The 20,730-nt window shown below is 43.2% G+C and overlaps 1 protein-coding gene across 3 annotated transcripts in view; it reads left to right on the top strand.

Annotated features, from left to right (window-relative positions):
* Nucleotides 1-14,564: 14,564 nt before the first annotated feature.
* RTKN2 (rhotekin 2) overlaps nucleotides 14,565-20,730 on the top strand; it is a 38,597-nt gene continuing 32,431 nt past the window's right edge. For 2 of the 3 annotated variants that reach the window (XM_075758826.1, XM_075758824.1), the window contains exons 1-2: nucleotides 15,465-15,534; nucleotides 19,109-19,308. In XM_075758826.1, coding sequence (XP_075614941.1) covers nucleotides 15,496-15,534; nucleotides 19,109-19,308 — 239 coding nt within the window. In that variant the 5' untranslated portion in view covers nucleotides 15,465-15,495. Of the gene's footprint in view, nucleotides 15,103-15,464; nucleotides 15,535-19,108; nucleotides 19,309-20,730 lie in introns of those variants that run through there. The other variant, XM_075758825.1, reaches the window with a different exon arrangement.

Below are 20,730 nucleotides of genomic sequence, written 5' to 3'. Positions count from 1 at the left end.
TTCATTTGTCATCAAGCAGTATCAAAACCAGAAGGGAGGTCAGGAGGGAATAGTTTTGAACCGTGCTTGCCTCCAAATTTCGTCTGCTGACTATTTCTTTGAAGGAGGCCAATGTTGGCAGGACCAGATGTATGGGCATGACCCTGCTTTGGTCCCCATTTTCTTTGCTGGTGTCCTCTGTTGTTCATTGTCTATCTCTGTTGTGCCCATTGCCTCCCTGCCTTCTGCTCCACATCAGGGGAAGCAACTTGGTGCTGATGCTCAAAGATGCAGATGAGTGCTATACAAGTGAGGTGAACTTAGTCTGGTGGGATGCTACCTGAGGCTCCATCCACGTTTAGAAGAGCTGACACCCACACAGCTGACAGTAACGAGAGCTCTCATGGTCTTGGGAACAGAAAATGTTGATGGCTTTGAAGGACTCCATTGATCTGCAGCCTAAGCTACGTGGTTTTGGTCAGTTGGATCTGAAATCCAGCAACCGTCTAGCCCCAGCAATTCTTCTTTCAAGATTTCTCAGGGTTTACTTGCACTCTAAATATTGGGATCCTCCTCATCATCTCTTCAGTTTTCTACTGATGCTCCCATTTGGATGTGCAGTTCAATTGTTCTCTCAGCATTCAGAGAAGAACAGTCTCCCTTTGATATATCAGTAAGTGTGCATTTTACAGTGGAGGATGTACATCAACCATTACATGTCTGAGCTTCATCCCCTGTGATTTAAATCTGGAGTGGGTAGAATTGAACGCTATCACTTACACAAAGCCCAAATTTACACAGCCATAATGTATGATTCATCTCTGAAATTTTGCCAAGTACTGGGGAGGCATTATCCAGTTTATTTGTATGCATCTCTCTCTTTCAAGATCTCTTTAAACACTTTGCAGTAAGATTTCCAGAAGGATAAAAGTTATTTAAATGAAACCAGCATGTACCAACCTGCCTGGTACTGCAAGGAAGGTGGGAATATTCAGTATATTCAGCTTTTGTGCGGGTAGTGATCTGTATCTGCCGTACTGGGTCCTGTAGTTTCTGATTTTGGGTGAAAACTGATTATCTGACCTCTTCCTATTTTGAGGGTTCCTACAAGTTTAAAAATCATATTTCAAAAGTGAAGTAAATTTTATTTGGCTGATACTTCTACTTTCCTGAAGGTGGCAAGAAAAGGGAGTTTTAGAAAACCAGTTTGCTTTTCAAGAGTTACCCTAGTTGTTTATCTTCTGATTTTTTTTTCCTCATCCTAGACAAGGGAAACAGGGAGTCAGTTTTGTTTTTACTTGCAGCCACATTCCCCTTCAGGCTAGCCATGCTCACATGTTTATGCGTTCAGCAGCCTCTGTTTTCCCTTGTTTGTTTACTGGTTTGCTTTGGAAAGGGGTGTCAGAAATTTTTGTCTCTCCCCTTCATGCCTGTGCTCCCCCCCCCCAGGTCTTCATTGTGTGATCTAGCTGGTTGGTAAGAGACACGAATCCGCATGGAGTGTCTGTTGGGGAAGTTTTACTAAACTGTATATGGGTATATAAAGATAGATGCACACAACTGCACGTCCGTTACCACTGCATACAGATGGGATTGTGAGTTTGGCTCTGGCGAGGCACACAGTCCCCCCGTTGCGCTGCAAAAGCTGTGCCTGAAATAGGTATGCCCATTCAGATCAGCTCATTTGTATGCTGGGAGGTGCCGTGTTTTTCTTGGTATTTGAGCGTGAACCACAAATGCACATGATAATTTGAGTTGCTGAAACTTACCTGCATTTAATATTTACCATCTCCTCTCTCTGTTTATTGAAAGGAATTAACAAGCGAGAAGTAAAATCTAAGGAAAGACCTTAGAAACTTGAAAGAAGTATTTTAGTGACTTTTATGGTAGTGATGCCTTAGACTGGGATTCTTGTTAGCTTTGCATGCAGATACATTCAGGATACATCAAACATACAACAAAGTTTACTGCCACAGGTACTCACATCCATCTGGTAGGAAAGAGGCTGTCTGTGGTGCATTTCTAGCATACTGATTGAGTAGCACCCTGCTTGCAAAGAGTGAAAGGGAAGGAGGAGAACGTGAATGTACGCATTGGGTTTGTGTGGCTGTTTGGCGCTGATTAGTTGTTGCCTTCTCCTCTTTCGGGGGGGGCTTCAGTCTGATCGCTGAAAGTAAATTTGCTGTCTTTTGAAATAAAAAAAAGTCAAGTCTGTGTTTTCAAATGAGTTTTGTTGTCACAGCAACAGAGGGGGCATGCTGTGAGAGTGCTCTTGGTCCTGCAGCAGCTTATCCCGCTCAGTTTGCTGTCGGCTTCCAGCCTTTCTGCAGACTCTCATTAGTGTTCCCATAGGTAACCCCTGGCTGGAGATTACTCTGGAAAGTTGTTTAGCTTTCCTCTTCTCTACCCATACTGCTGCGTGCTCTTCTGGGTAAAAAAAAAGAACAAAGTGTTCTCTTCTGGGTTGATTTGCACCATTTAGCCTGTACCTGGTGAGAGTTGTCACGTGTGAGATGGCTGCAGGCATATTTTCCAAAAGACAGGAGAAGAACAAGGTGGGGAGGACTGTCAGCTGTGGGTCTGGCCTGCACTTCACCCATCTTGATTTTTCCTCAAAAAAGTTACTTCAGTGAGTTCAGAGGATAAACAAAATAAACTAACAGCTCTCAAGAGGAAAAGTTGGGAGGACTTGCCTTCCAATTCAGTTACTCTTTACTGTGCTTATTGTGAAGGGGAAGAGGAACACACCATGTTTCCAACACTTTTTCCTCAGGGGATGAAAGTCTCAGGTCTAAGTTGTAATGTGGACGAGAATTTGCTGGAGTCTTTTGACAAAGCCGTCTTGCTCCGGCTCCTCACACTGGCGGCCTTTTGAAATCTTCCACAGTGTAGCAGCACCTCGGGCAACAGCACCGGGACCTTGAGGTCTGGTACTCCAGGACAAGTAACAGCAGCTGAACAGGGTCAGGACATCACTGGTGGCAGTGGGGGACAAACCTAGCACGGCACTCCAGCTGGGACAGGATGTTTTATATGGCTGCAACAAACTGGCCAGCTCTGTGCAGCACGTGAGTTCCTGTTCAGGTATCAATTGTGGGACTAGCTGCCAGATTTATGCACTGAAAGAAAACAGAATGGACCTGAGAGGTGTACAGCAATTGCTGTTCCTAGAGCTCTTCCACAATTAGATGCAATCTGCATCAGAAAGGGGTCATCTGTTTTTGGAAGAAGCTGCCCCACTCAAAAAAGGAGACTGACAGACAGCAAAAAACCATGTCAGAATATCTTTAAAGAAAGATTTCTTCCTACAGCAAAGCCTTTTCCTCATTGGGACTTATTAAAATATAGACATTTTCTCCAAAGGAAAGAAGAGTACAAAGCACGCCATCAAAGAAGAATTTCAAACTACTTCATTCTGATAGTGTTCTTTCTGCAATGGACACTGGATGGTAAGGAACATCGCTTTTAAAAGTTCATACCACGTGCTTTACACGTTTGAGGAATTACATGTGAAATAAATCACACTGATTTCCCAACTGAAAAAAAGTGCCAAAAAGGGCCATAAAAGGACTGAGAATTGCCATCTATAACTAATTAGCTGCTTTGGTGCCTAATCCTATGCACGGGGGTTTTAAAAGTTTTTAATTTACATAAACAGAGACATAAAAAGAAGAGTGTTAAGCTGTGGTGGCAGATTCAGTCCTCTGCCATATGCAAGCACGTGGGAGAGCAGTCCCAAGCCCTGTGGGAAGCAGTGGGGCTCTGCTTCCCTTTCCCCTGTTCTGCCACATCCCTGACATCTGTGCTGGGGGCAGAGGGGACCCCGCTTTTTGTAGCAATATCTTTTGTCGAGGAGGTGGGAGCCAGTTGCCTTTAAGGCAAAGGTATTCCCTTCTCCCGGAGTTGCACTTGGCTTTGAGTAGATGTATCAGCGTCATAGGGAAAGCACAGCAAGCGGCCATGTTCAGGGGTGGATCATTTTTCACACCTGTTTAAAGATCCCTTCTGTGATGGAAAATGATGTCAGGGTGTATTTATCTGCTTGCAAATACAAAGTAGGGAATTCTCCTGTCAGGAATGTTATACTGGTGCATCTATATCAACGATGCAGCCTTGTTACAAGGAACATGCTGAGGAAGAGAGAATTGCATTTCTGCAGAAGGGAGAAAGAATGGCAGAACTGTTTTACCTCTTTTATGGACAAAAGATCCACAAAGGCCATGTGATAGCAGCTCATATCAGAGTTGTCAGGAATCTGCCTTTAAAGTACAGTCTAACTCAACAAAATGTGAAAACAAAGCAGAACAAGCCAACAACGAACACTGAACCAAACAGGCAAAGCCTCCACCCGGTCCTACTAGGACGGAGACCAAATATCACATAGGAACACAGAAGACAGTTTGGACCTGTGTCTTTAATGCCATCTGAAAGTATATTGATTTTATTGGATGTTTAGGGACAATTTGCTTCTATTCCTTCATGCTCTCTCCTCTTTCCTCTTTCTTCTCTTTTATGATGTTCATTTTCTAGTTTGCATTACGTGTAAAGGTCTGGGGGATCAGCTATTGCTGTCCCAGGAGAATGACTGGTAGGCTGGAGGTTCCTGCAACTGGGCAGAACACTGAATGGGGGGAATTAATGGGGCTTTCAAAATTATAACTTAAACACTTAAACCAACAGGCTTCCTGCATGATGAAGAGAAGGAGGACACGATCTACAATAAAGGGATGGACTTAGAAGGAAAGTACAGAGCATTTATTAGTTCCTAAGCACTAGTGAGATGAAAGAGCCTACTTCTCTGGTGTTTTAGTTTGCTGGCAATGTTCAGTATTCATGTTGCAGTCAAGCAACAGCTCAAACTGGGCAAGAAAAGCAATGTGGCTGCACAGCCTTTCCGAAGTCCTTCACCTCTTCTGCAAGAGGTTGCATGTGTCAAGGACAGAGATTTGTTAGACACAGAGGGTGAAATTCCCCTGAGCACATGGGGCCAGCATGAAGGCAAGGCATTGCTGGTCCCTTGTTGCAGCCCTGCTTTTGTCTAAATGGTACCTACCGTGTTAGATGCTAGCTGGCTGCAGAAATGGGCCTTTGTTTACACTTGGTATTTTGTGCCAAATAGCCTATGTTAAAACAATGTCTTGTGTGGTGCAAAATGAGGCATGAATTCATTGTCCTTCAAAGGACAATTTTTTGTTGTTGTTATAATGAATGCTACCCTTTGCAATTGCTAAATCTGCAGTGCTCAGAGCAAGGTGATGGATCATCTTTAATATTTACCACTTTGCAGGCAGTCACAGTGAACATGTGAGCAGGTTCAGCTAATGGTTTTACACACAAAGCAGATTATTTTCAAAAGAAGGCTCTGAAGTCAATGACATGTTCTCGGGGGCTAAAAAGTGCAACTAAAGATATGTATGCAAGTAGCAAACAAATAGACACTATGCTGTAGCTAATTTTAATAGATATGTATCCTTGGAAAAAATAAATAAAAGTCGCAGTCCTTGGGAAATATTGTGCTCCTGCCACTGCGACATCTGCAATGAAAACATAGCAACACTTATCATTTGAAAGACAAGTAACAGCTGATATGTAAAAAGATTCCCAAACCCAGATGTTTTCACATACACATCTGTCTTTCAGGGAGTAGGTCTTGAAGGTTATATGACTAGACACTTCTAGCTCCGTATGAGGCTGGAAAGTGGAAGAACGTATCTTCACCAAAGGAAAAAAAGTATTGTGGTGTGGTGCTTTCTATCTTTTCCTGAAATTTCTTGCCCCCAGATGGCTGTTAACTTTATAAAATTTGCAGCCAAGGATCCTCCCACAGGGAGCAGGAACGGAGCCCAAACTGATCCCGTCCAAGTGGGGCTTGCTGCTATCTCCAGATTGACTAATTCCTATGTTAAACTCATGTGAGCCTTTCCGGCATGTGAAATTTCCCCTGCAGTTTCTCTCCAAGGCTTCTATGAAAGCTGCTGGGCTGCCCAGGATTTGAGTTAGGGCACAATGTCGGCTTCCCGTTCTCACTTGAAACATTTTATCCTAAACTCAGGCTATTTGGTTAGATCAGTAAATTTAGTTTAGAAACGTCCAGAGGTGAAACCATTACTAACAAGAGAATCATCATAGAATCATCTAGTTCCAACCCCCTGCCATGGGCTGGGACACCCTCCACTAGACCAGGTTGCCCAAAGCCCCATCCAGCCTGGCCTTGAACACTTCCAGGGACGGGGCCTCCATAACCTCTCTGGGCAACCTGTTCCAGTGCCTCACCACCCTCACAGTAAAGAATTTCTTTCTAACATCTGATCTAAAGATACCCTCCTTCAGCTTAAGGCCATTACCCCTTGTCCTGTCACTCCATGCCCTTATAAACAGTCCCTCTCCAGCTTTCTTGTAGGCCCCTTCAGGTACTAGAAGGCTGCTATATGGTCTCCCTGGAGGCCTTCTCTTCTCCAGACTGACCAACCCCAACTCTCTCAGCCTGTCTTCACCGGAGAGGTGCTCCAGCCCTCTGATCGTCTTTGTGGCCCTCCTCTGGACTTGCTCCAACAAGTCCATGTCTGCCTTGTACTGGAGACCCCAGAGCTGGACACAGTACTCCAGGTGGGGTCTCATGAGAGCAGAGTAGAGGGGGAGAATCACCTCCCTTGACCTGCTGGCAACGCTTCCTTTGATGCAGCCCAGGACCCATTTGGCTTTCTGGGCTGCAAGCGTGCATTGTCAGCTCATGTTGGTCACCAGCCAACACCCTCAAGTCCTTCTCCCCAGGGCTGTTCTCAATCCATTCTCTGCCCAGCCTGGGATTGTGCTTGGGATTGCCCCAACCCATGTGCAGGACCTTGCACTTGGCCTTGTTGAACTTCATAAGCTTTGCACGGGCCCACCTCTCCAGCCTGTCAAGGTCCCTCTGGATGGCATCCCTTCCCTCCAGTGTGTCGAACACACCACATATGATTCATCCCTTACAAAAATCTGAGCCCTCGGAGATGTAATCTGGAGAAGCCTGTTTGCTATGGATGACATTCTAGCCAACCATTGAGATGACTGACAGTAAAATTCAGTTGGCGTCATGTAAGCCAATATGGTGCCAATTATGCATGAAAGTTATTACCCCTAAAATGGTCAAAGATGTAGTTGTTCACCAACTTAGCGATGCCACGTAGTAAGATAATTTAGAAGGAATGCCTAAAAATTTGTGTGACTGGAGTGGTGATGAGAAAAACCTGTTCGGATTAGTAACGTGTGTACTGCTTGCATGAAAGCTGCCAACAAAGTTCTGGGTGCTTCAGTGCCGGTTGGTGCCAATCGCCTGTTTAAATCTATTCAGCAAGAGCACGTACTTGTCTGTGTAGCAGGCAGATGTAACAACACACGTGTGTGAAAGAACGTGTCCCTCACTAGAAGTGTGGAGAGAGATGTACGTTTAGGGAGAGACTTTGAGCTGCCTTTCAAAGCTCTCTCCTGGGTGTTTTAAAGGTGGAAGTTGATACAGGTCTAGAAGAGACTGTATGACAGAGCAGGGATATTTATAAAAAATTAAGACTGTAGTGTGAGTGTCCACACTATGAAATAAGTGAAGTAAAAATGGTCTTCGTGGTAGGTAGTGGTTTGCTTTTGGTTGTGTTTTCCCTCACAAAATCTATATATGTAAGTATGATGACTCAGTGTTGCAGAGATTGTTGATGGACGGGGTCAGGGAAGGCATTCCCAAATAGGGAAAGAATGAGAAAGCAGAGATTTTAACTTGTTGGTTAAAACTGCCTATTGCAGGCCTTAGTGCACAAACGTATCTGGGAATTATCTGAAAAAGGTGACCCTCTGTGTCCCAGATCAGACTCGGATAACTTCCCCGTGTCACGTTAGCTGCTTAAAGAACCCATTATGAAAAATGTACTTGATGTTTGTTGGGTTTTCTTTAAACAGCCTGATTACATTTTGATGATGCTGTACAAACACACAGTTAGAATCAAGTGCTAGAAATAGCTTCCTAGAACTCAAATTGTTTTTTTAAAATAAGCAAGTAAATATGTGCATGTGTGTAAGTCATGCATGCATCCAGGCAGAGCTAGTTATTTTTACTCTTCTGGATTAAATTGTCTGTAAAATCATGAGGTGCTATTTATTGTTACCATTATTTTTAATTTGAAATGCTAACAGTGACATGAAGGGTTGTCTCAGCTCATTTAACAGGCCATGAAACAGTTAGAAGGATGATAGAAATCTCTGACAAACCAACCTCAGGTAAAATGTAGTTACTCATATTTGCTACTCAACCTCTGCTTTTTCATAACGGTGAGTAAAAGCGGGTCGTCGTATTAGGCAAAAAATACTGTCATTAGCAAGAAATGTTTCCATCTCACATTGAGGAAAACATAGGTATAGCCCAATGTCATCCCCTCCCCACAGTCTGACTTCAAGGGGAACTGGAGTAACAGAAAAAATAACTGGACTGGCTTCCTGCAGTGAAACCGCGGTGAGCTTGAAGAAGGCATGTTGCCTGTCACCATACTGTCCTTTGCAGCAAGTTTCCCTCCTTAGATCTTTCCACCTTAGGAAAAAAAGATATTTTACTCCCTCTTACATGTGAATGGACAATTTTGATCCAACAGTGGCGTGATTCAGCAGAAAACTGTCACCTGTATAAAAGACGTAGTCTCTGACACTGGGCTTATTCCTAGGAACAGCCTTACGTCCCTGAGCAGGGTCCTGGAATCAGCTGTGCCGCGGCAAGTGCTTTTTGTTGTATTATGGCTCTTCTGAGGTTTCGTGGAGGCAAGTTTTTTCACAGTGCTATTGCACCCTAAGTGGGAGAGGGAAGGGCACTGCCTTGCCTCTGGTCACTGCTGGCAGGAGAAAACCACAGCTGAGTTTGGATTTAGGGGGAAGTAAGGTGGAGACGCACGGACTAGGGATGCTCAGAATGGAAAATTAACTGGCTGTTCGAAAATTTAAATCCTTTTATCCCTATGGATGTATTCCATTAAGCACTTGAGTGGATGAACTGCTCAATAGTTTTTTGGTATCTACTTCCAGGAAAAACAAGACATAATTGTAAGCCAAGTTTTCCTTAAGGACCAGAGGCTTAATACCTCTGATAGAAATTTCCAACCATAAATGGTTATTACATTGCTTTTAAAATGTATATTGATAGTAATGACATATTCTTTGGTTTTTACTGTGTTATTTTCATGAAATAACATTTGCCTTAATCCTTGGTTTGCTGCTCTGTCTTTCTTGGCCTGAGCTGTCTGACAAATGCCCATTTATGCAGCTGGTTACCCAAGTCAGGACTCAGAAAAATGCAAAAACCGCATAGCTTTGCTATGTTGCTCGGCCTCAAGACCACATTGCTGTGCCATTTTTCTCTCCATTGATGCCTACACTCCAGTACTTAGAAAAAAATCAGTCCAGACTACAAACTCACTTCAGGCAGAAACCATTTGCCAAGTATTGTATTCTGCAGAGATATCCTAAATCGTATGGGAAAAAAAAAAAAGGAGACCATCTGCCAATACTCAGCCTGTATCCACCTGCTGATCCTGAGAGCTAACTGGAGAATCTCTCCTTTTTCCTGGGAGACTGCTATCAGAAGTGGGCTTACATCTGCTGTCCCAGCAATAGACGACAATCCTCTGGCTATCAAAAGGAAGGTGATTTTCTGTCGTTGTTTTCTCATATAGCAGTTTAGATTTGTGCTATTTTCAGTGCACTTACTCCCTGTGTCAAATTCAAAATTCATTTAAATGATCCAGTGACTTTTCACTTGCCTGTGCAAGACCAATTAGTAAAAATTGTAACAGACCTGGCCCTAAAACTGGAACATATAGTGTCCAGGTAGATTGTCCCATGACACAAAACAGTGGCTTCACCAGCAGGCTGCCAAGCAAACATTTGGATGCAGCTATCTCAGATGGATATTTTACACACCAAACACCACCTGCAGTAAATGCACAGGAAATCAAAGCAGGACTGTATACCCAACAGAGAAATCCTGGTATAAAGGTATGACATGGGACTGCCAGTGTAGAACCTCTAAGAAATCCTCTTCGTACTGAACATCCCTTTAATGCTGAGCAGCTGACAGGACCTCTCTGCGTTTACATGGCAGTATCATTTTTGTATGTCCGTAATTTCTCTGTGTGTGTAAATGTCCCTCTATTAGCAATGGATCCAAGTAGCCAATTTCAACCAGCTTTGATGTTGGAAGGAATTAAAGATAATTTTGTTCCTTCAATTGCTGTGGAGATAGGAAGTCACATAGGAAAGAGAGACTATATAAGTTTCTAAACTTAGGGAAAGGCTGCAAAGCTCATGCTTTGTTAGACACTGTGTCCCCACATTAAGTGTCTTCTCAGCTGGAGGAAGGCTTCTAGTGAAGCTGTTGATCACCTGTGAGGATCCTTGTCCAACAGGATACTTCTGATGAGGTTGATTCTGAACTTATGTGGGGACCACATGTGAATTGGCTTCAAAACCAATGGCCGTGGTCTCCCAAGCAGAAACAGAGCAGTACATGTGACTGGTCTACCTCAGTTAACCACACTTCACAACTTGTCTTGTGGTTGAGCAACTTTAAGACATAGAGGATCATCAAACTGCAGTTTAAAGTCATGCAGTGTTTAATTTGATTTTTAAGGTTTTCAGGTTTGATCTCAGAAATTGTTTTCCAGATTCACATGGGGATGGATTTTTTGTAACTTACTATTTCTGTTGACATGCATTTTGAGTGCATTTATCTCATACGTGGTGATTTAAAGAGGCTACAGTACTTTAATCTGGAGGCATTTCAATATGGGATTGACATCAAGAGTACTGGGAGGAGCTAGCTTCTGGACTTTTAGCTGGAAAAAGGAAGAACAATTCCTTGCACTTTTTCAGGCTTTTACAGTTTCTTTTAGAAATCCTACAGGAATATACAATGATCAACAAAATAGTTCATTGAAGCACCTCGTATCAATGTTTTGTTGATGGCATCGCACAGAGACGTGGCCCTGGTGCCATCTGGAGCACTTGAACGAGGACTGCAGAATATTAAAAAACCTTGAGCAGAAGATGAGCAAGTTCTCAGGGTAAAATTAATCTGAGAACACCTGAAATAATAAGAGTTTACTCTAAGCTATTCTGGCCTCTGTATCTAATTAGAGAAAGGTAAGGATGATGCATCCTAGCTAATTTAGGCACGTGCATGTTTTAGGATGACGTCTTCAATGACTGACTCCATGACTACCTTAGAGAAGATAGCTACTTCACACTGCGCAGTTAGGTAAAATGGAGCCAACAAGCTTTTCTTATGCTGTTGCTTTCACCTTGATAGGGTTAGGCTTTAGCTCACCATCTTTGGCTAGATGGTTAATTTTCACCTTACCCAATCAAAACTGAAGCAGAAGAGCATGACAGTAAGGTAGTTACCCATATTTAATTTGTTTTGTACGACTATATGTTGACCTTCTGCCCAGCTAAGCAAATGGAAAGACTTCAACTGACCTCAGCAGGCTGAAATGAAGAAATGAGTTAGTGCGGCTAATAATTTTGCTTTTTAACTTAGCCCTGGCTTCAGTGAGCATTCAGGTAAACACCCTAAATCCCAGAGTCTCTGCCCATTTAACCAATCTATAATGGTCACATGTCATGGCAATCAAAGTCAGTCGCAATCAATGGCAACAGTTTGCTTTTCAGTTTAAATAAGCAGAAGTCAGTTATAAAAAGCCTTGCAAATTCTTTTCATGTGTCCAGTACAAATCTTCATATATTTCCATTTAGGATAAATCTGAATAGGAATTGAATAGATTTCTACTGGCATACTCTGATGATATTCAAGGAGTAGGTGTAGCAAGCTGTGGGAACTAAGAAATTAAGAAAAATATTGCAGTGCTGTCAAGAGTAGGTGTAGACATTTTGTACCTGCTAAACCAAAATGATGGGCCTAACATTTAAAATAATATGCTGATGTAACACTCGAGCAGAACAGTGATTTAGACAGACAATGATCTTTCCTCTGCTATCCAGTTTCCCTAATACTAGAAAGAAGCCAAATGCTTTGCATTGCAATGCAAATAGAGTGGCAAATAAAAGGATGGTGTGAAGGTGTGATTCATCTGAAAAAAAAAATGTTTCACTTAAGAAACCCCAGAAGGCAGGATATAGATCCCCTGTTTAATTCACCCTACCCCGTTCTGGCTTCTCTGCACTAGCGCAGCAGTGACTGCACAGGATTTTCCTTGTTTTGTACGTTGTGCCTTGGGTTTCTTTGCCCTTCAGTGGAGGCTTGTCTGGAGAAGAAAACGCGGTGGTTACAATGCTTCCTTTTTTTATTGTTTCTGTCTGCTGGGATTACTCTTAAATTAGGAAGCAGGATTCTAGTTGAATCCCAAATCTCTGGATAATATAGATGGCATAAAGCCTTCTTCATTTGAAGTTAGTATGTGTGCTGGAACAGCAGGACAGTGTAGCTGGAGTTAGGCTTGGACTGTGGAACACCACCTGCAGAAATGCCATTTAAAGCCTCAGTCTCATGTTCCCTTAAGAGAAAGGGCTAGAAGTTTGGTGAAATGCTTAATTTTTTAATTAAGCATCTGACAGATCGACTGAATTATGAAGCTTGATTTTATTAAGAAAAATCAAATGTGTCTAGGAATTGAATGCAAAGGAGGACCAAAGCAGAAGCAGGTACAAGAGCGTGAAAGGCCAGGCTTTGCAGTAACATGTTTCTAATGTAGTGGAAAACTGGGCATTTGAACCAGCTCAGGAGCAGATATGCACTGAGCTTGAGAAGATACTATTCATGTTAATTAGGGCTGAGTCCTACACATTTAACTCCCACTGATTTCTTAAGGGTTCCAGTGCAAGTCAATGTCAGTAGGAATGTGTAAGGGCTGCAGGCACAGGCTCTTTACGCTATTAGTAGTCACATTTTGGGACTTATTAAGACTAGGATTTGCTGAACAGACTGTACAGCAAAGCCATGCTAATTAGCATCTAAAATTCTTGGAAAGCTGCCACAGATTCCTGGAAGCTGTCTACACCACCAGCAAAAATGGCTTTAGAGATGCTGATTGCCTGAAATAAGTTGGGGCATAACTTGTTATTTTGCAGTGACATTTATTGCATCCACATTGCCACCACTTTTGACAACAGCCTTTTGGCGCACACCTGAGACAGCTGCTCTCGATAGTCTCGCAGGGAGCGTTTCTGGAAAACTTGCACTGGTAGGTTTGTTCTAGAGTCTAACCTGGAGTGCTGAACTGCTTGGGATGATGCTGGGTGGAAAGTGTTTCAGTGTGTCACTTTTACGTGTTGTGTTAGTTTTCTGTGGTAGCGCACCATCTTGTGAGTTGGTGAATGAATTTTGGTAAGGCACAATTACAGTGATTCTTTCCTTATTTATCTCTATGGTAAGGCTATCATTTCCAGCTGCTTGCATAGTTTACATAAAACTCATCAAAGGGCTTCAGGCGTTGATATTTGTTGAGACTGGAGCTCCTCCTCACTTTGGTCAAGCATTGATTCAACAATAAAGCAGTTCAGTTAACTTGAGACTTTCCCTTGTTTGGTTTCAGTTCCAGGAATGGTATCTCCGTGACGTGTTCCTGTTTCTGGTTTTGCTCTGTAGACCAGAAAATTACTTGGTGATGTTTGAGGCTCAAATCCCATCTCTGACTGGTTCAGGAGAGGCCAGACCACACCTTAAGAGATACTCCCTACCGTGAAGCAAAAAGGCACTCTGATTTGGCATCTTGTGTTCTCCCCTCTTTTGATGGGTGTCTCTAGATGTGTCTGAAATCCTGAATTCTGTAGCTGAGATGGGAACGCAAGGCTTCTGCTGTGATGCATGAAGCACCAGGATTACATGGAGACTTTCCTTTCGATCTCCCCTCAAACCCACTCTTAGATATCTTGGTTGTCCATACGCAGCTTGTAAGGATCACACCTTGATTAAGCAAAAGCCTTTTGGCTCCCTGATGGCATTTCTCCACTGGACGAAGTGCAAGACTTCTTTTCAGAAAGTCACAGTAGCTAAAGAACAGGGCGGGGGTGGGGTGGGGAAGTAACTAAAACCAGGAAAAAAACACAGTGTCTATAAATCTGTAACCTAGGGTAGAGTTTTCCAGTTGCGGCATGTGTCCTGCCAATGGTGCACAGAAGACTTCAGGATGCTATGAAGGTATTTCATGAATAATTTCATATCTGAATGCCTCTGTACCCGCAGGAACATGGCCCAAGACGGAGACAGGAACTGCTGAACAACTGCTGCTGCCGTCTGTGCCTTGAGGTGAGACTTCAGAGGGAAGCAGAGCTCCCTGTCCTCTGCTTTCCACCAAGGAATACACACTTTTGGTCCAGAAGTTCACGATTTTCCTTGAAGGCTGTCCCCCTGTGTTTGTTCCCTGGTTGTAAATGTCGGGGGGCAAACAGAGCCACCAAGCACCTACATGAAATCCTGATGAAGCAACCAGGCTTTTCACATTTTCCCTTCTAACTGCATTGTCTTATATTTTAAATAAGCATATGTTAGCCAGGAGACTTGTGTCTTCTGTAGAAAGCTGTTAGCAACACTGTGTATCTCACTCGTTCCAGCACATTTTACTTCTCACAAATGTTGACAGCCACGTGCGAAGCAATGAGGATCCGTGCTTGTGACCATCACCCGCCGAGGAGGAATTCAGCGAGGAAAGCCAAGAAACCAGGGATGGATGGGAGACACTATTTTGGCTCATTCGTTGCATCTGCTGAAGGCAACCAGAGCTGCAAAACTGGCAGCAGCAGAAAAGAGACATGGCTCCCGTTCCTCTCCAGCCAACCCAATGAATAATTAATGCACTTTTATTTTGATATATACTAGTGTAATATACTTTTCACAGTACATGCCAGCAGCTCAGCTACTGAAGTACCATCATCGTTATTAAAGATGCGTAATTAAAGGAAGTGCAGAAAAGCAGGAACGCGGTTCAGGATTGCTGGCTTGCTGCCGAGCAGCGGTGCGGCCTGCGGAGCAGCGCCGAGGGAAGCGGCTGTGGGCCTCTCCGGCCGGCCCTCTTAGGAGTGTTGGGCAGAAACGGCTAGCGTCGGCCTCTTTCCGAAAAGTAAATTAACGAGGAACAAAGAAACCGGGAGCCAAGAGAGGTATTGTCTTGAACTTTTGTTATTCAACACTCGCTATTCTAGCATGGCGTTAATACTACTAATGGTTAATGACGCACGGCTGCACGTTTATCTGCGGAATCAGAGCGATGATTTTAGGGACGTTGGCGGCGTTCGCGGTTAATAACCTGGGCGTCCCGTGGAGGGGTGTGTGTGTTTGGGGGGGAGGGTGTGTGTGTGCGGTATGGGCCGGCTCTGCCCCGCTCCTCCCGCCACCGCCTGCTGTGTCGCGCCGGTGTCGCGCGTGGGCGGCCGAAGCCCAAGGCCGCCGCAAAGCGCGGACGTCCCCCGAGCAGCCGGAGGGACGGGCGGTGGGCGGGGCCGCGGCGGCCGTTGCTGGGGGCGGGAGTTTTGAACGAGGCGCCGTTGAGGAGGATGCGGCGGCGCGTGCTGGGCGTTGGTGGTGAGGAGCCGGTGAGCCGCGGGCGGGGAGGGAGGCGGTGTGGGACGGGGAAGGCGGCGGCCCGGCGCAGGTGCCGTCCGTTAACAGCTCGGTCCGATCAGCGCCCGTTCCTCCCGGCTCGGACCGGGCCTCGGCGGTAGGGAGCCCGCGTTCCTCCGGGCTCGGCGTGCTCGTTGCGGCCTGCCTGCGGAGCTGGAGAACGGCCCCTGCGGCAGCCCGCTTTACGCGAGTGAGCCGGCCCCGGTCGGGCGGGGGTAGCGGCCCGTGTTGGGTGCGGTAACGCGGCTCTCCGGCGGAGCAGCGCTGGCGAAAGCAGGCAGCCCGGGCCGAGGTGGGTGAGCTCTCTGCTCGCTCTCCTCAGGGTCTCGGAGCGTGAACCTGATCCTTTCTAGGTCTTTAATCTCTTAACCATTGGTTTTCCTATTAATTTTTTTTTAATAAACCTCGAATCACTTAAAAACCTGAATGAGCTAAACTCAGCTGTGTCTGTAAAACTGCTGTCAGCTGCAGCAACTACTCCTTCCTGTGTCTAGGTAGAAATGTCCCCAAGCTAGTATCTTGACTTCACGGCCTCTGTTTTAGAAGAGTACTTGCTGCCTGACTACTTGCTTATTTTAAATAAATATAATAGAGCTGTGGGTTTTAGATGTAAGCCACTGTGGTAATAAATCAAAAGAGCACCTTGGGATAAGATTCTGAAAGCCTATATTTGATGTCAATTAGACAAAGTAAAATTTCAGTCTGTCCTGCTTTCAGCAGTATCCATATAATTTCTCCTAGCTGTTGTTGGATTTTTTTTAATTTGTTTGTTTTGTGGCTCCCTCATCTACATAAAGCTAGAAATCTTGTAAAATTCCTTATATTCTGTGTATAGTTAGGTGAGGAATACAAAGACTCTTTCTGAAAGTATTGCTTAGGCAGTTCCTGAGTATGGGGCTGAAAATCTCAGCAGCTGTTGGTAATCTTGTCCATGTTATGCTGCAACTGGTGGGGGAAGGATGGAGACCGCAAGGGAAACAGTGCATTAGTAGGTAGCATATGGCAAAACAGTGCTGTGTCATTCCTCCAAGTCCAGATGGTGTGCTCGTATTTTTAGAAGGAACTGAAAGAGAAAAAAGAAAAAGCTGACCAATTTTTTTTGGTAGACACAAAGAACTTCATAGATTCCAAATCAGGCTGCTAAGTCATTCCTTTAGATGAGATTTATATGGTGCAATTTTATAAGGTATGGCCCAACAACCATTTAATGCTAGTCTAGAATATTTTATGTGAGGCTGACTGAGAAGTAGCATGGACTAAATCCTTTGTGTAGTTCTGAAAGCTGCAGTACTGTTACATGCAGATGCCCCAAATTAGGAGGGTTTGTTTGCTCACCATAGTTATATACTGGGTGATAGACCTGGAGAGGAGCTGTGCTCTGCTCTGCAGCAGTGCAGAGGCCTGTTACCATGGGAGATGTTAGTGGGAAGTACTATTACACTCTTCTGAGATGAAATTCAGCTTTGTAACAGCTGATGTATTAGTTTAGGCTCAAAGAATGAGTAATTATTTCTTAGGGGCAGCTATGGGCCTTGCTTAGCTTTTCATAGCTGTGTAAAATTTGACTGGGAGTAAAAGATGATTGCTGAAAACTCTTTGTTTCTCCTTTCCTTCTGGGATGAGAGCTGAGAAAAATTGTGTCTAAAGAGCAGGTACTGGGAGTGTGGAGGTGTTGGTGCACTACTTTGTCCTGCACTGATTGAGGCTGAAAATTTGGATAGGAAATCCATGAGGAGGGGAATCTAGGGTAGTCTGTTAGTGCCATACTGGGTCCCAGGCCTTTGTAGGTCAGCTGTAGGGAATACCAGCAGAACTTCTATGGAGAACATCTCTGATGTCCGCTTTGGGAGCTATTCACCACCAAACAACCCGCTGGTGGTGTGGTAATCTGTGCATGTTCCAAACGCTTCTCATGGGGTCTCAGATTGAGAGTTCTTAGTTTCTGGAGAGTCCTCTGTACTTTATTAGTGTCCTCCTTCATGGTGGTGTCTAGTCATCATCTACGTTCCCACCATGTGACTTAATTGTCTTAAATACTGACAAATTCTGTATGTCTTGCTTTGCCTGATGACACAAGTCTGGGGTCGTTATCATCCTGAGGGGGGGAACCCACCTCCTTTATTACCTGAGGAAAACGAGGAACTATGTTTGTGTACGTGGGCTTAGCGACTTGCTGGCTCTTGATGTAGGGCAGAAGAAGCTTCTGTACGGCTCTATGTCCCATTTTAACAATAATGAAGTTGCTGCCTTTAACAGAAGAGATGGGAAATAGAACAAGAGGCTTATACTGCTGAAGGGATCTGAACTTGTAAATTCAAATTATTGTACCATGAGTTTCAGTCAATTGCTTATAGATCCATCCCCAAAGCACTTATTTTGAGTTCAGATGTACTATAAAACTGAAAACTGACACCATGCATTTAATTCCAGAGGTAGTCGGGACACTTGCTCAGTGTTGAAAAAGCTTCATTCATCACTGACTTGCAATGTATTTGCAAAGCAACCCTGCAATACAATAACAACACTCTGGTTTTTATGTGTCAGAAATATTTGATTTGGCCAGGGATGGCCATATAATAAAGAAATGTATATCAGAGTCATCAGTGGCATCTAGTGCACGTTTGGGAGACAGCAAACTGTCTGTGATCCTCCACCTTAATTATCTTCTGTCTTGCTGTGGATTGATCTCTTAGAAGTGGCAAGTGAGGAATAATGCACATTTTTAAGTGTTTATTTTCTCTGAAAGTAGGTAGGAAAGAGTTGACTTCCCAGAAGTTCTTATAATACCTTAAATACACCCCCCCCCCCCCCCCAAAAAAAAAGTGATGCAGAATTCTAGTGACTTGACAGGCAAGTCTATATTAATTCATACTTTTGAATGAAAAGTGTGCGTGGCTGTGCCATCAGGCAGGGAGTGATCCTTGTGTCGTATTGAAGCTACCACAGCTGTCTGACTTTCTGTTCACGGCCTGAAACATTCAAGTGTTGGGATATTCTCCCTTTTTTGCTTCTGGGTTATCTGAATTCTGTATCAATCAGAAGTGAAACCCACACATTTTTTAACCCTTTTTAAGATGGCCAAAGAAATAATGAAATTGAATTTCTGATTTAAAGTATTTCAGGCATTTTCCTGAGTTTAGAGTCTATTTTAGTAGGGATCACTGTAAAAAGTGGGATGTTAATTTGTAAGCTTTGTTCAGTTAGGCCTCTCAATGACCATATGAGGGGACCATGTGTTGTTTTCCTATGAATGACACATTGAGGTATATAAATTTTTAGTAACTTTCAGATGCTACAGTGAGTTAATGTTACTACCTGGTTTGAAATTTGCATGTATAATGGATATAGTGAACGTTACATGCTGTGTTTTACTCTTTTGTTCCTGAAGAGAGAACCGTCATTTTACATTTAGTAACTGTCATAATGGCTGCTTATAATGAAAACCCAGGGTTTTCTATCCCAACTGTGAAATAAGTAGAGCTTGTTAAAAATTCAGGTTATTGTTAGTTGGGTTTTTGTTTAGTCCTTTGTTTTTTGCATATCTAGGAATGCAGCATCCAAGAGAAGATTAACTTTGAAATCCTGATGCGAGAAGGCATCTGTAAGCTACTTGCAGTGAGCACACAAAGAGACCAGCTCTTGCAAGCGGTTAAAAACCTGATGGTTTGCAATGCTCGTATACTTGCATACAGGACAGAGCTACAGAATCGAAAAGAAAAGCTGATCTCATGCAGGACCGAAGAACGGTGAGTAACAGCTCAAATTCCAATGGAGCATTGTGAAGCAGGCTTTTGCTTACGTGAATTCTTAGCAGCCTGTCGAGGAAAGTAGATTTAAACCCTTCTGTCTTCCCCCATACAAACATACATTACTGCTGCCTTAAAACTTTACTTTATAAGACCATTCCGGTATCTTCTTTTTACTTCAGAAAATTAAATACAAGTCATATTTTTCTGTGTAGATTTTATTATTGATGTTAAACTATAATTCAGCATCTGAGTATCAGGTAATGCAATAGATGTCTTTTCTGATGACCTTTAGCACACGAGAAGGTACCTAACCAAGTCTGAAGGAACAAACCAAAACTATCCGACTCAGAATACACCTATTTCTACTTCTGTTTCAATTGTTATTGAGGTCCCTTTAATGATGGAATCATCATGGTTAATTGGTACCCTCTGCTGGCCACTTCTGTTAACTACAGCAAAGTAATAAAAAATACAACAATAAATAAGAAGAAAAATCAGTTTAGTTGAAAATATTCTCACATTATTACTCGTGAATGAGCTAAAGTATACATGGTTTGTTTGAATAATGTTATAATTTTTTGCCTAATGGAATATACTTTGGGTGCAATGTTGAGAATCATGGTGCAGAGATACTATTGGTCTCAGGTTATTACTTTAATGAAATATTATATTGCAATTTAGCATAGAAACTCTTCAAGTACATACTTAGCTTCAGTTAATTGTATCCATAGGAACAGTCCTGCTACTTTTTGCTTTCAGAAATATGGTCTTGTAGGAGAAATTCATTGAAGGCAAGAATTGCATTTTCTGATGATATCAACTATTATCGTGAAAGCTGATTTTGAAAACTAGCAGTTATAACTTGTGGTGTTCTGTAATTATTGCAGTTGTATTGCTTTTTCCTACTAAGGTGAAGACCTCTATAGTGGTTCGTCTTTTATTTATGTTTTTGAATGATGGAATAATATCAAGTGTGTATACATACTGATTTACTCAACTCCCAATCTTTGATATCAGTGACCAGAGAATGGTGATGGCACGTGTCCAGAACAGGGCAGAGATACTTGGAGGTATATCTGAACAGCTGTATTGTTTTCTTACACTCATAGTCAGCTGTTATTGTTTACTTGATTTGTGTCTGTCATGCATTGCTTAGAGTTTTGTCTTAAGGGATCCTTTGAATTGTCAGTGGAGGTCATTACAAGAGATGTGTGCTATAGAGTTATTTTTCTAGCATTTAGATCGTATCTTTGATAGCTGATAGTGCATTTGCAGTTCTTTTTTCAGTATTTGCTAAAGACTGGAATGTGGTTAAAGCTTAATCCAGATAAGATGATGATGGCTGAGAGAAATTCTAGGGTTTTCAAGTTAATTTTGTCCCTGTTTCTTGTTACGTGGGTCATTAATCTGTAAGTTCTG

This window comes from Balearica regulorum, chromosome 7 (assembly GCF_011004875.1).
Source record: "Balearica regulorum gibbericeps isolate bBalReg1 chromosome 7, bBalReg1.pri, whole genome shotgun sequence".
Classification (NCBI taxonomy): Eukaryota; Metazoa; Chordata; class Aves; order Gruiformes; family Gruidae; genus Balearica; species Balearica regulorum.
This window is presented reverse-complemented; position numbering and strand designations above follow the sequence as displayed.